This window comes from Caretta caretta, chromosome 11 (genome assembly GCF_965140235.1).
Source record: "Caretta caretta isolate rCarCar2 chromosome 11, rCarCar1.hap1, whole genome shotgun sequence".
Lineage (NCBI taxonomy): Eukaryota > Metazoa > Chordata > Testudines > Cheloniidae > Caretta > Caretta caretta.
In genome coordinates, this window is record NC_134216.1 from 41,130,567 (window position 1) to 41,145,037 (window position 14,471).

Here is a 14,471-nt window from a genome sequence, read left to right on the forward strand (position 1 = left end):
TTGTAGTGATAATCAAGGTGAGCCATTTCCAGCAGTTGACAAGAACATCTGAGGAACAGTAGGAGGTGTGGGGGGGAATAAACATGGGGAAATAGTTTTACTTTGTGTAATGACCCATCCACTCCCAGTCTCTATTCAAGCTTAAGTTAATTGTATCCAGTTTGCAAATTAATTCCAATTCAGCAGTCTCTCGTTGGAGTCTGTTTAAGTTTTGTTGTTGAAGAATTGCAACTTTTAGGTCTGTCATTGAGTGACCAAAGAGACTGAAGTGTTCTCCAACTGATAGTAATTCCTGTGTTTGATCAATTTTTAAATGCAAAACATGTTTTGATAAACTTTTCTCTTTTGCTTCCCAGGACACTGAAAGTACTTTATTTAATAAAAAATGTTCTTCTTGTTCATTTTTAATTGAATCTGAATTTCCATCCAAGTAGATAGAACATGACACAAATCACAAGTAAAAAAATTAATTTAGTAATTAAGAAATGCAGTCACCATTTTCTAGTATAAAATGTAATTTTATACTGAATATAAAATTTGAATCTGAATAAATGTAAATTTAACTCTATAATTGCTTAAATAAATGCATCTATAGTGCATCCGCCTGCTTAGCAAAAAGAAGCACCAAATGTAGTATAAAGAATGTATTTAGTCCACTAAATCAACATTTTAATGGCTACCATCCAATGAGACTCATGTGAAAATAGGAAAATAGCTAAAAAGTATAAATTCAAAACATGATTAAAATAAATTATTTAAATTGAGGTTTCCTGATTGCTGATTTAAATCATGATTAAAATCAGTTACTTAAATTGCTTTGATATAAAACAGAGTGGACTGATTTACAGTTTGTAAGGAAATTCACTTAATCATAAGCATTTGTTTGTTTTTAAATGGAGGAAATATTTAGGTTTAATTTGTATTTGTAAAGGTTGAATAAGGATAACCCTCTAAGTCAGAGCCTGAAAAGTTGTTTTGCCATGGATTTAACTAACTAGTACATTGGAACTGCCACACTAAAACAAATCAGTGGTCCATGCAGTCCAGTACCCTGCCTGTGACAGTAGCTAGTACCAGATGCTACAGGAGAAGGTGCAGACAACTACAACCATGATATAACCAGCTCATATGGGAAGCTGTGTCATAAAATCAGTTGTTGGCTTATGCCTTGAACTATGAGAGTTTACACTCCCTCTAAAAAAAGTTTAAAGTCTATCTAATGAAACTGTGGATATTCCCATTTCCCGAATAAGCATTTGATTTTATATTTTTAATCCCCTAAACTCCTCCCCTCAGTGACATCTTATAGCAATAAGTTCCACAGGTTCATTATGCATTGTAAAAAAGGTATTTTCTTTTATCAATCTCAAATTTTCTGCCTTTCAATTTCATTGACTGGCCCTTTGTTCTTGTGCCATGATGGTGCATGGAGTGCTCCATTTATTTTCCCTATACTATTAATGGTTTTGCAAAGTTCGATCTCGTTCTCTCTTATTTTGGTCTTCTCTAAAATAAAGAGCAGCAGTGTCTCCTCATATGGAAGTTTTTTCAAGCCTGTAATAATTTGTCACCTTTCTCTGAGCCCCTTTTATTTCTGCAATATCTTTTCTGATATGGAATGAGCAGAACTGAACACAGTATTCCAGTGAGACTTCACAATTGACTTATAATGGCATTTAATATTTTCAGTATAAGTCTACTAAATTCTTCAAGTACCCTAAAATTTTGTTAGCTTTTTCGATCACTGTGCAATGGAGTAGAGATTTTCATTGGGCTGGATGTGCACAATGACACACAAGTATTTCTCCTGAGTGGTTACAGTTAAATTTAGAACCCACTGAGGTGTATGAATAGTTGTAATTATTCTTTTCAATGTTTATTACCTTACATTTGTCAATAGTGAATTTTATTTACCACCATGCTCTCCATTCAGATAGCACTGTCAGTCCTCTCAAATTACTCAGTCTTCCTCTCGTCTTGACTAACCTAAGTAACTCTATCACCTGCAAAATTTGCTTCCTCACTGTTCACATGCTTTTCCAAATTTTGCACAGGATCACTAAAAATAAATAAAAGAAAAAGAAAAAGAAAAAGCAATGGCAATCCTAGTAGCTCCTCATGGACCAAGATCACCAGGTTTATTGGATCTTGGTACTGCTAGATGAGGCCTTTTCTATATCCAATAGATAACTCCAGTTCAGAAGCTCTAAATCAAATGTCTTGGAAGCAGACAGAAAAATCTCAGAGATGGTTTGCCTCCCCTCTGAGATATGCTGGGATGCCACTGAGTCAGCCTATTCTGCCAACCAGGGTCCCCATTACCTGGTCTTGCTGGGCTAGGCTCACAAGCCTCTTCCCACCAAGCACACAGGCAGGGCCACGCCCAGCTGCACAGAGACAGAGATCCGCTCTGGAAAGTTTCAGCCTTACGGGCTTGCCCCAACACTCTGGTTCCCACTCCCTTTAAAGGGGTACAAAACCAAGGGTTTTATGAAATTAGCCCCCTCAATGTGGAGGAAGATATACATAACTTCTTGCCCCCGCAGTTAGAAATTACATAAACTGGATTATATTATAAACAAGAAATAAGTTTATTAACTACAAAAGGTGAATTTTAAGTGGTAAAAGGGGTAACAAACAGAACAAAGCAGATTACTGAGCAAATAAACCAAAATATGCAAGCTAAGCTCAATATACTTAAACAGGTTACAAAATGTTATCCCAAATGTTATTTTAGGCAGGTTGCAAAGTTTCTGTGGTTCAGAGTTCCAGCTATATTTCTTTTCAGACTGGACCCATCTCAGTCTGGACTCCCCCCCATCTCCCTTCAGGTGGCTTTAGCAGTCTTTCTTTGTGGTCAGACAGGTCATGGAGAAGAGGAATCCCGTTTGCCTTCCTCCCCATCCTTAAATAGGATTTGCATAAGGCAGGAATCCTTTGTTTCCCAAACTTCACCCCCCTTCCCTTCCAGTGGAAAATTACAAGAAGCCCCAGGTAATGTTTAGTATCAGGTGACAAGATCACCTGACCTAGTAGTGTCACAGTTATGTCCCTGGACACCTCCCAGGAGGGAGAGAGATTAGTATCTTCATGGTTTTGTTGTTCCTTCCTGATGGCTCATCAAATTTGATGGCCTGTCGTCTGGTGGGTGTCTTCCCAACACACACCCAGTTGTAATTGTTACATAATCCATATCTCTAACCTTAGATACAAAACTGATACATGCATACAAATTAGATAATCACAATCACACACCCTAGAATACTCAGGGAGCTGACTGAGGAGATATCTGAGCCATTAGCAATTATCTTTGAAAAGTCATGGAAGACGGGAGACATTCCAGAAGAATGGAAAAGGGCAAATACAGTGCCCATCTATAAAAATGGTAATAAGGACAACTTGGGGAATTACAGACCAGTCAGTTTAACTTCTGTACCCGGAAAGATAATGGAGCAAATAATTAAGCAATCAATCTGCAAACACCCAGAAGATAATTAGGTGACAAATAACAGTCAGCATGGATTTGTCAAGAACAAATCCTGTCAAACCAACCTGATAGCTTTCTTTGACAGGGTAACAAGCCTTGTGGATGGGGGGAAAGCAGTAGATGTGGTATATTTTGACTTAGTAAGGCTTTTGATATGGTCTCGGATGACCTCATAAACAAATTAGGGAAATACAACCTAGATGGAGGTACTATAAAGGTGGGTGCATAACTGGTTGAAAAATTGTTCCCAGGGAATAGTTACCAGTGGTTCACAGTCATGCTGGAAGGACATAACAAGTGGGGTCCCCCAGGGATCAGTTCTGGGTCCGGTTCTGTTCAATATCTTCATTAATGATTTAGGTAATGACAGAGAGTACACTTATAAAACTTGCGGACAATATCAAGCTGGGAGGGGTTGCAAGTGCTTTGCAGGATAGGATTAAAATTCAAAATGATCTCAACAAACTGGAGAAATGGCCTGAAGTAAATAGGATGAAATTCAATAAGGACAAATGTAAAGTACTCCACTTAGGAAGGAACAATCAGTTGCACACATATAAAATGGGAAATGACTGTCTAGGAAGGTGTACTGCAGAAAGAGATCTGGGCGGTCACAGTGGATCACAAGTTAAATATGAGTCAACAGTGTAACGCTGATTCAAAAAAAGCAAACATCATTCTGGGATGTATTAGCAGGAGTATTGTAAGCAAGACGTGAGAAGTAATTCTTTTGCTCTACTCCGCGCTGATTAGGCCTCAACTTGAGTATTATGTCCAGTTCTGGGCGCCACATTGCAGGAAAGATGTGGACAAACTGGAGAAAGTCCAGAGAAGAGCAACAAAAATGATTAAAGGTCTAGAAAACATGACCTATGAGGGAAGTTTAAACAAACCCAGTTTTTTCAGTCTGGAGAAGAGAAGACAGAGGGTACATAACAGTTTTCAAGTACATAAAAGGTTGTTACAGGAGGAGGGAGAAAAATTGTTCTTCTTACCCTCTGAGAATAGGACAAGAAGCAATGGGCTTAAATTGAAGCAAGGTCGGCGTTGGTTGGACATTAAGAAAAACTTCCTGTCAGAGTGGTTAAGCTCTGGAATAAATTGCCTAGGGAGGTGGTGGAATCTCCATCATTGGGGACTTCTAAAAGCAGGTTGGACAAATACCTGTCGGGGATGGCCTAGATAATACTTAGTCCTGCCTTGAGTGCAGGGGACTGGACTAGATGAGCTCTCAAGATCCCTTCCAGTTCTATGATTCTAGGACTCGGTAAATCATAACCTTTCCAGTGATATCTTACAAGACCCATTGAACACAAAAGTACATCTCAGTTATATCATATTCATATCATAAGCATATTTTCATAAAGAATATGGAGTGCATCACATGGTTAATTATCCAAATTGATAGTCCCGGAGGAAAGGGGGGGAGGGGAAGTCCAATATGCAAGGAACTGAACCAGAATTCCATTTTTTAAGCTGGAACAAAGACAGAAGTATGGATTCCAAGAAGCTGAAAATTCCAGCAACTTTACAAAAAGAAAAGGAGTACTTGTGGCACCTTAGAGACTAACAAATTTATTTGAACATTAGCTTTCATGAGCTACAGCTCACTTCATCAGATGCATCCGATGAAGTGAGCTGTAGCTCATGAAAGCTTATGCTCAAATAAATTTGTTAGTCTCTAAGGTGCCACAAGTACTCCTTTTCTTTTTGTGGATACAGACTGAAACGAGCAATTTTACAGTTTCTTCAAGATGTTCTATACACAGTCCTGATGCACAACTCAGTAGGGTCCAGCTTTTCACCCCAGGAAGTGTTTTCAACTCAGACTACCACTTTTCTTTGGTTTACCATCCCTCATGTTATCAAATTTAAGAGCAGTTCAATTGATTAAACCTCTGCATCAACCCAACTTTTCCACTTGGGATCTCCCAATAGTATTGTAAACCCTTATATTTACTTCTTTTCAACCTTCTAAATTTATTGGATCCATTTATTTTAACAATAAAATGCATTTCTTTTTGGCCACTACATCCACTAGGTGGGGGTCTGAAACCACCGCATTCTCCATGGAAGAACTGTACCATATTTTCATGAGGCAAAGTAGCTCTTAGAACACTTTCTGGCTAAACTTCAAAATGAACACTCCACTCTGTATTTCCCAAGACACTGTACTGCTTTCATTTTGTTCTAATACAGTCCAACAGAAAAAAAGCATGGTACAAGCTGGATGAAACTCTCTCTCGAAGCAATGAATATAAGAAACTAGGTCCCTATTCATTTAATTCTACTCAAAGCATGAAGGAAAGCAGTCATTAAAAATTCCTGTAAGCAAGGGGATATACTATATTGCTGAAACATATGTCTACCCCATTTCCTGAGAGGATCAGGGCCCCCAACACAAGGTTAATGAAAACCTCTTGCAAAAAAGTATTGGCTTCAGTGGATATGATATAGTAAGCAACAACCTGATTTTCAAATCACATTCACTAGATGTTACAAAATGGATCTTCAAGCATCGACAGGAGGGTGTTCCAGTCAACAGTCTCTAAGCAGATATTCCAAAGGATTCAATCAGGGCTATCTGTCCTTACCTCTTCCCCCATTTATTTTCCACTGCTCACTACTTGTCTATCAGGGAGGAATAGTAGAAAAATTATCAAGAATGGAAAAATTACTTATCTGCTGATTTCCTTTATTCTAGGAATCTTTCCAACAATTTGGCCCACTCAGTAGAAAGCAAAATACATGTTTCAGAGTAGCAGCCATGTTAGTCTGTATCCGCAAAAAGGAAAGGAGTACTTGTGGCACCTTAAAGACTAACAAATCTATTTGAGCATAAGCTTTTGTGAGCTACAGCTCACTTCATCGGATGTGTTTCTCATTAAAATATTAAGCTTTTATGGCAGTGCGTAAAATGATTTCTTTTTTAATAAATGTGTTCAAATAGAGTTTTTATTAAGTAATGTTTTTATGATTTGCAATAGCTTCTGAAAGGCAGGCAGAACCAATATCACCCTGAAAATGTTACAGCCACACTAGGCCTGTATATAGTGGAAGGTACAATACGGTAAATTGAGGATTAGTGGAGAGATTGCTAATTTCCTTTCTTTTAGCAGATGAGTAATTTTTTTCATTTCTTGGCACATTTACCATGCACTTATCCACCTTGAATTTCATCTGCTTCCATGTTACACAGCTGCCTAATGTTTTTTAGACCTTAAATTACCATGAGTAATTTAGAAAATGTTACTGGCAAATTTTTGCCACTTCATTGTTCATCCTCTTCCAGATAATATATTAAATACCTTCTGAAGTGCACCATACTAGGAATCCAATTCCATGTTGAACATTGTATATTTATTCCTATCTCTTATTTTCTATCCTTTCCCTTCAACAATTTCCAGTCAATGACAGAACTTTACTTCTCATCTCATGACTTAGTTTCCTTATAGCACTGTTAAACCAGGTTATTTTGCAACAAAAAGTTTAAACACAGACATTTATTTCTCCAAGAGAATTTTATAAAGAAAGGTAACGTTTTCCAAAATGTGAAAGAGCAGTGCAATTGTTTAAAAAATAAACACACCAACTGATATAAACTGTATGGATGGGATAGGAGGAGATAGAAAGGATTGTTCCTCCACCATTAAATATAATTGGTAGGCATTAAATTCCATTAGATAGTTAGAATCCAGCCCACTGAAGTACCATTTAATGTCATTTTGTCCAGAGAATCAACTTGCGGTATTAGTAATCTATCATCTTTGATGTATGGCATTAAACTCTACAACTCCACCAGTTTTAAGACTGGCACTTGAAACATTTCCTCAGGTCACCAAGTGAAATTTCTGTACTCTGTGACAATACCTACTTATGGTTCAGTGCAGAAGAAAACAAAATCATTTGCACATTATGTATACGTGATGACAATTCTTGTACAGTCAAGTGTACAGACCACTTCAGTGCTAGCACTCCAGAGATATGCTGAATCAGTAGATTACAAAAGAGCTGCTGTTGGCTGAGGATATAAACATGATTATTTTGCAATAAAGAGTGCAAACGTTATCTGCCTTAACACAGCTTGTTAACTGGTAAAGGAAATACTTGCCTTACAAAATATTTAATCTGGTTCCTTTTTCAATTACTCTATGAGAAAAAGACCATATACTTCTCTTGAATTATGACAATTAGTGAGCAGCATAATTATAATCTGTTCAGCCTTCTCCCATTCTTTGCATCCTAAAATATGAAAGCCCTAATACAGTAACTCACCAAAGTGTTCACAACCTGCTATTTTGCTTGAACATTCAGATCACCTTTGGAAAAGGTCAGGCCATTGCTGAAACTCTGCAGGAGTTAATTGACATTAGCTAAACGAATAAGTCTAAGGTCATGGCTCAAGGAAATGATGAGCTAAACTTGTAGTACGTGTACAGATAAGTTTTTCTAAAATATATACTCTAATTCAAACAGGAATTATTTCAGAGAACTTCTGTGGCCTGTACTATACAGGAGGTCACATTAGATTATCACAGTAGTCCTTTCTGGCCTTGGAATCTATGAATCTATTAAGGATAAATAATATGCTTGAAATGTATTCCTACATTACCCACAGATTAGCTATTTTGCATACCCGGACAACTGACATGGCTCTTTTATTACTTACGTCTTAGACTCCCTAGAATTATACATTTGAATCTTGGCAAAATTGATTTAGACTCTTTCCCTTTGGAAATAGATAAATTGAGGTGTTTAATTTAAGCTTCTGTCTCCTCTCTGTATCGATGTTAAAGAACATATGACACTTAATATAAGAATAAAGGGTTTTTTTTCCCAGTAGAATTAGTCAAAACTTCCCCCTTCCCTACTTCACTAGTATACAGCATGCTGTCTGACTGCAACTGCCCACCCTAGCAGGGAGCTTGCTATTTTCCAGCAGTGCTGTATGTATATGATTTCTAAAGTGCTTTTGGATCTTTTAGCATGGTAAGCCTATCAAAAGTACTTTGGCTAGGTTATTCTGTTATTTTAAAACTTGAAATACTGTGATAAACTTAAGGCAATCCAACGTTTGGATATATACTTGAAAATGTTTAAGAGGGAGAGATGTGGTCTAAATAGACTGAACACAGAACTTTGTGCCACAAACCCAGGACTTTGATACAGACTCTCAGGCCTTGGCAAGACAAATTCTGCCTCTGTTTCTCCTTCTGAAAAAAATGGAGCTATATCAACCTAATAATGCTGTGAGGGTTCAATATATATTTGTAGAGCACTATTTTTCATAGTTTTAAGTCTTAAACAAAATCTTCATTTTCCATTTTAGATGCAGATTACACAGTAATTAGCATGATACATATGGTATATATGACGAATAAGAAAGTCCAGTCTCCATAAAAAAGGCACGAAAATTCTATTTACCCATTAATCTAGATTAGGAAGGTTTCACTGGCAAAAACAGGGGGGACTGCGTCTAAGCCAAAGATCCCCAGCATGCATGTGTTTGGGGGCCCATCCACCCCAAATTTGTGAGGCCTTTGCCTGACTCCCTTCACACCACTCTCTGATATGTCTAATACCAATAACCTTACTTACTGCCTTAACATAGGGATCAGGAATCCATGTTACTTCCACAAGTGTCTCTTTGGTATCCACAGATATTAATTCAAGGAATAAGCAATGACATTTTAGACAGCTGGAATGAACAAAGTTGTATCAAGCAAACAGTAAACAGAGCCGTACCCTAGGTGTCTATAGCTGAGATGTTGTCATCTAACTTCATGCTCATGATGTGAGCCCAAAGCCTGACATGATCTGAAGTCAGAGTACCATTTTAATTTATTTTCTGAAATTTTCAACAGCTTATATTTAGCAATTTCAGAGGAATCTAGTCTGTGTCTTTTGTTACCAAGCATCAGGTTCTGAATGCTAGAGGCTGCAGTATTACTTGTGTAATTACTGTTATCAGCATTTTCTTTTCTGTACTGTTTTTAAGCTCTGTATTCTATTATATTAAATTTAACAAATTTTTCTTTCTACCAAGAGTCTTGTTTGTTACAAAATATTGTGCCAGCTATTTTTCTATAAGAACAAGGGAAGAGTTATTTATCAAAACATCAAATGACATGTTTAATATTTAACCCCTAGATGCTGGGATGATAGTTTGCTTCACTGAGCTGTGTGCGCCTGTGCAAACTAATCATCTTGGATTTACTGCAAAATTAGCTGAAAATGACTTTTGAATGGTTTATTTCAAATGGACATTGAATAAGACCCTTTTAGCCACTTGGTTGCTGCCAGATGTATCAAGGTAGGGAAACTCACCTCCAGCATTGCTCCAGGTATGAAATACTGGAATGCTGGCACTTCAACAGCAATGTAACATATATGGACTTTAAGAAGTACTGTCCCGCTCTGCACAGAGGCTGCCACTATTCAATCATCTGTATCTAAACCCTGTTCCAAAAGAATATAACCCATATCTCCATTTTGTAAAACGTTCCTAACCTTGCTACAGTATGGACTATCACAGTAATACTACATTGCTAACATTTTTAACTAGTCTCATAGCATACAATTAATTTTACATTAAGAATACATTTAACATTAGAATAAGTAGCTTCTCATTTTCTAGGCAGAGAATGCAATAGCTACAGTTCAACATTAATTTAAAAAACAGAGCATTTTGACCCAAAGGCCCTCAAAAAGCCTTTATGACTTACCTTTGGCCTCTCTTCCTTTCCCTTTTGATTCTCTATGCCTGACATTCTTGGAATATGATTGAGGCGAACTTGGAGTTATATCATCACTAGGAGGAGAGTGAGTAGTATTCGTGCTGTTTTCATTGTTTGGTTTGTGTACTGGAGAAGAGTGAGTGGAAACAGAAGGACTTGACTCTAACAAACTCTCTGTGCTTTCCACTGGTTCAGGCTTTTCAATCCTTTGATCTGCATCATTCAACTGGGATAAAGTTGGCTTTTCTGTTATTTCTGAAGACTTGACTTGACGTGCTGTACCTATTTCTCTACTGTGGATAGCATCCTCTGTATCCTCATCCTGTAAATATATTTAAAATAAAAGAGGTTATGGGTAAATATATGCAATTGTGCAGTCATAACATTTATGGTAAAAGCCTTAAAAAAATAAAGCATTACAAAAATCAACCTTAAGACTTCATATGCCAAAGAAATTATGTCAACTGTTTTCTGTTAAAAACATAAGTTTATTTTTCCTCAGTGCCCATGGAGATTGACTTTATAGGCTACCTTTATCGTAAAACAACATTTTAATTTGAATGAAAACAGACTGATCACATTCCTCAAGCTTTTATGATCTGAGCACATAGATTATACTGGGATAAGGGGCCTGCATACAGACAGATAATTATACTATCACAGTACACAGGGAGCAGTAATCAGTAAGTAAATTCTGATTTTACCAATCACTTGCAGTTATCATCTGGAGCAAATTTTCAAGTCTCTCCTCTTTCTACATCTTCAAAAGCCAAAATTTCCTCTTCATCTGAACCAGTGAAACCCTCAGACATGCGTTTGTCATCTTTTGAAAATGGGGATTTCATTAATTGTGTCATCTTCCTAGGCTCCTCTCAGGTCAAAATTAAATAATTCTACTAAAATCATTCAACTCCTGCCATGTCACACACTCCTGAAATTGTTTAACTGGCTTCCCCTCATCATCTGCATCAAGATCATGTTTTTTGACCTGACCTTCAAGGCTTAGCCAGAATGTTCTACTCACAGCTCCAGTCTCTTTGCTTTCTATTTCCCCCCTCAGTTTTCCCAGTGAAGAAGTCCCCTTTCTGAAATCTGGTCTTTTTGACATCCACAGTGTGGAGAAGGGCTTCACCAGAATATACATGCCAGGCATGCAAAGAATGTTGACAGGACATTAAGGTGGAAAGCCTACATTCTCTTAAGAAAAAAAAATTGGAAGGGTCTCTAACACCACTTTCTCTTTGCACAACTTGCTATAAGGCAAAGCAGTAACTATGGCCTAAAGCTCACCTTTTGCAAACTTAAGTCACTGACACTAGGATAATGACCTTCCACATAAGAAATGTAAGGTCATAGAAAAGGAGTTGTCATCAGCTACCAGGACTACATGAATACGTCACAATACAGAGTTGTATCCTTGACTGGCCAGTTTGTCCAGGTTGGTGAATACAAGCACTCCCTGCCTGTGCAGGAAGACTACTGCCAAGCATTTCATGAAAACATGGCACCAATGCCCAAAATCATATTGTTTAGCAAAAAATAAAACAAAAATCAAACAAAAAAACCCCACACAATTTAAACAGGAACGGACAAAGAAAGGCAAATAATTTTAGAAAAAGAATATACTATGAGCCAGAATGGAGGTAAACAATGAGCCACAAAGAACTCCTTCTCCAGAAAGGGAAAGCAAAACTGGCTTGAAACATGGACAACAAAATATATTGCCGGCTATGTTCCCTCTAAGCTGTGCAGCTGCCCAAGAGTCAACCAAGTGCCGCGCACTTGACTAGCAGAAACAGGCACATCCGGCAACGTGTGTTCAGGTGCCCCTCCTCCTGCTGCTCTGCAGCTGCGTTGCTCCTGCCCTCTGTCTTGGAGCTCCTGACCAGCTGCTCCCAGGACCCTCTGGCTCACTGTGCAGAGCAGGGGGAAGAAGGAGATGCTGATGTCAGTGTGTCCCTCTCCTCTCCACCCATGTATCCCATCTATGCAGAGAAGGAAAGAGGAGACAGGGCTCAGGAGCAGGACAGAGCTGCTGTGATCTGAACGAGCCTTCTGATGAGTGCCTCTCTGCTTAAAAGAGAGAGTGCACGGTCTCTCACTTCCTCAACAGCCAACACATCCACACCCGCAGTCTCTCTCTCTCTCTCTCTCTCACATACCCGCAGTCTCTCTCTGTATCTCTCTCTCACTCATTCATACACACACACACACACACACACACACACACACACAGTCAGTCTATTTCACATTCACCTCCCAACACATACTTGTGTTATTGTTACTTCTTGGTACTTCCTGCAATACACATATATTCGCTCTAAGTTTATTCTTTCAAAGTGCTGTTATTTTAGTTTTTTGAACGGTCTATGCATTTAATACTTTTATTTCTCTCTTATGCTTAAATTTAATTCTTTGAGTAGTGAGTTCTAAAATGCCTAACCTGTCCTGGCTGAAGTAATTATATATTTTTAAAAAAGTTACCATAGGGATATTATATTTAGGTTTTTTGTTTCTACTGGTGGCGCACATCACCTCAATATTGGTGCACATAAAATTCATTCCACACATGCATAGAGAAAAAAATAGAGGGAACATTGATAGCCGGGGGGAAATAACACACAATGTCTGCTAGTGGGTTTGGTCCATGCGCTACTCGGACTACTGCTGCCTGATATGGCTAAAGAATGAACTTTGAGCTTTGGAAGTTCTGTTGATTTTGGGGCTAAGTGAGTATTAATCTAGGATTGGAAAACCTGATGGCTTCAGACAAAGAAGTCTAGCTACCATCTAACACAATGGTCAAAATGATTACTGGCTAGAGTAGGGGTGGCCAACCTGTGGCTCCGGAGCCGCATGCGGCTCTTCGTAAGTTAATATGGAGCTCCTTGCATAGGCACTGACTCTGGGACTGGAGCGATAGATGCTAACTTTCCAGTGTGCTGGGGAGTGCTCAACCTCCTGCTCTGCCCCAGGCCCCGCGCACCACATAACAGCTGATCGCGGTGGGCGGGAGGCACTGATTGCTGCTGACATATTAGTGTGGCTCTTTGGCAATGTACATTGGTAAATTCTGGCTCCTTCTCAGGTTCAGGGTGGCTGCCCCTGGGCTAGAGCTATGACTTTTCGTTTCCTGAGGTGGAGAAGTATGAAAGGATAATGCTGTGCATGTTACCACAATGGAGATGAAGTTCCAAGCTCATACAATTACCAAGAGCAGGGATCCATCCAGGCAATACTCAAAGAATGTAAGACAAGGAATAGAAACTGAGAAAGCCTAGCCACCATTACACTTTACTGTTGGCAATGCAACGCAAGACAATAAATGGTTTGAATAAACAATAAAATGGTTTGAAGCTAAAGGATATTCTCTAACGTGTACCAGAATACTATATTGACATCCTCCTTCTTGTGGAGTCAAATGGCCTTTACGAAGTGGAGACAGATTTTATTTTAAACCAAGTTTTGGAAGATAGAACATGTTACAAAAGGAGAACTGAATGTTAACAAGTAAGCATATTTCAAATAGAAAAATTACCAGACTACTTGTTTAAATTTAATCACTTATATTTATGTTAACAGTTGTTTTTCACAAAGACTGTTTTTAAAGTTATGCACAGAGGATTGATGGAATTGTTCACCCAATCTAGCATGAGAATCTGTGATACTTTATTCAGATGGTGCAGAAGTATGTCCAAGATTCTTGGTGTGCTGCACTTCCCGCTACAGTACTGCGGCATTAAAAGTAACATTTATCACAATAATATTTATACTTATTTCCCCACACTAACCTACTTTGTATGATTATTGAAATATTAAATACAAAATAAGAGTCATCGTAAGTTTTAGCTGATTTGATCTGGTTTAGTTTAAGAAACTAAATAAAATTGTGTGTTGAACAGCTTACACATTTCTAGCTTAATGGTAAATAATTCTTTAGTGGATTTACTGATTCTAGTCAGTAGTCACAAAGTAAAACTTAATTTTGGATAGTTATTTAACATGGTGAATATAAATGAAGACAGTGTACTGAATATATATATTATACATAGATATCGGTACCTGTAGATCTGATTTCTGCTGTCCAGTTTCAAGAGATTCTTTTAGCTTTGATCGAGAAGGTGGCTGACGTTTTACTTTCAGAGCAAGCTGAGCTTTTGCTTTGTGGGCACTAGTATCTAATCTTGGAGTATCCCCCATAAAAGTATCAAAATCTGCAACAAACATAAAACACTTACAAAAAGTTG

At 38.0% G+C, this 14,471-nt stretch overlaps 1 protein-coding gene across 6 annotated transcripts in view; it reads right to left on the reverse strand.

Moving 5' to 3' along the window:
* LOC125644515 (neurabin-1) overlaps positions 1-14,471 on the reverse strand; it is a 92,456-nt gene that overhangs the window by 39,205 nt on the left and 38,780 nt on the right. For all 6 annotated transcript variants that reach the window (XR_007359036.2, XM_048868542.2, XM_048868540.2 and 3 more), the window contains exons 12-13: positions 14,287-14,438; positions 10,213-10,546 (exon numbers count right to left, since the gene is read on the reverse strand). Coding sequence is in view for 5 of the 6 variants with exons in the window: in XM_048868542.2 (XP_048724499.2) it covers positions 10,213-10,546; positions 14,287-14,438 (486 nt within the window). In the remaining variant the exon portion in view is untranslated. The remainder of the gene's footprint in view (positions 1-10,212; positions 10,547-14,286; positions 14,439-14,471) is intronic.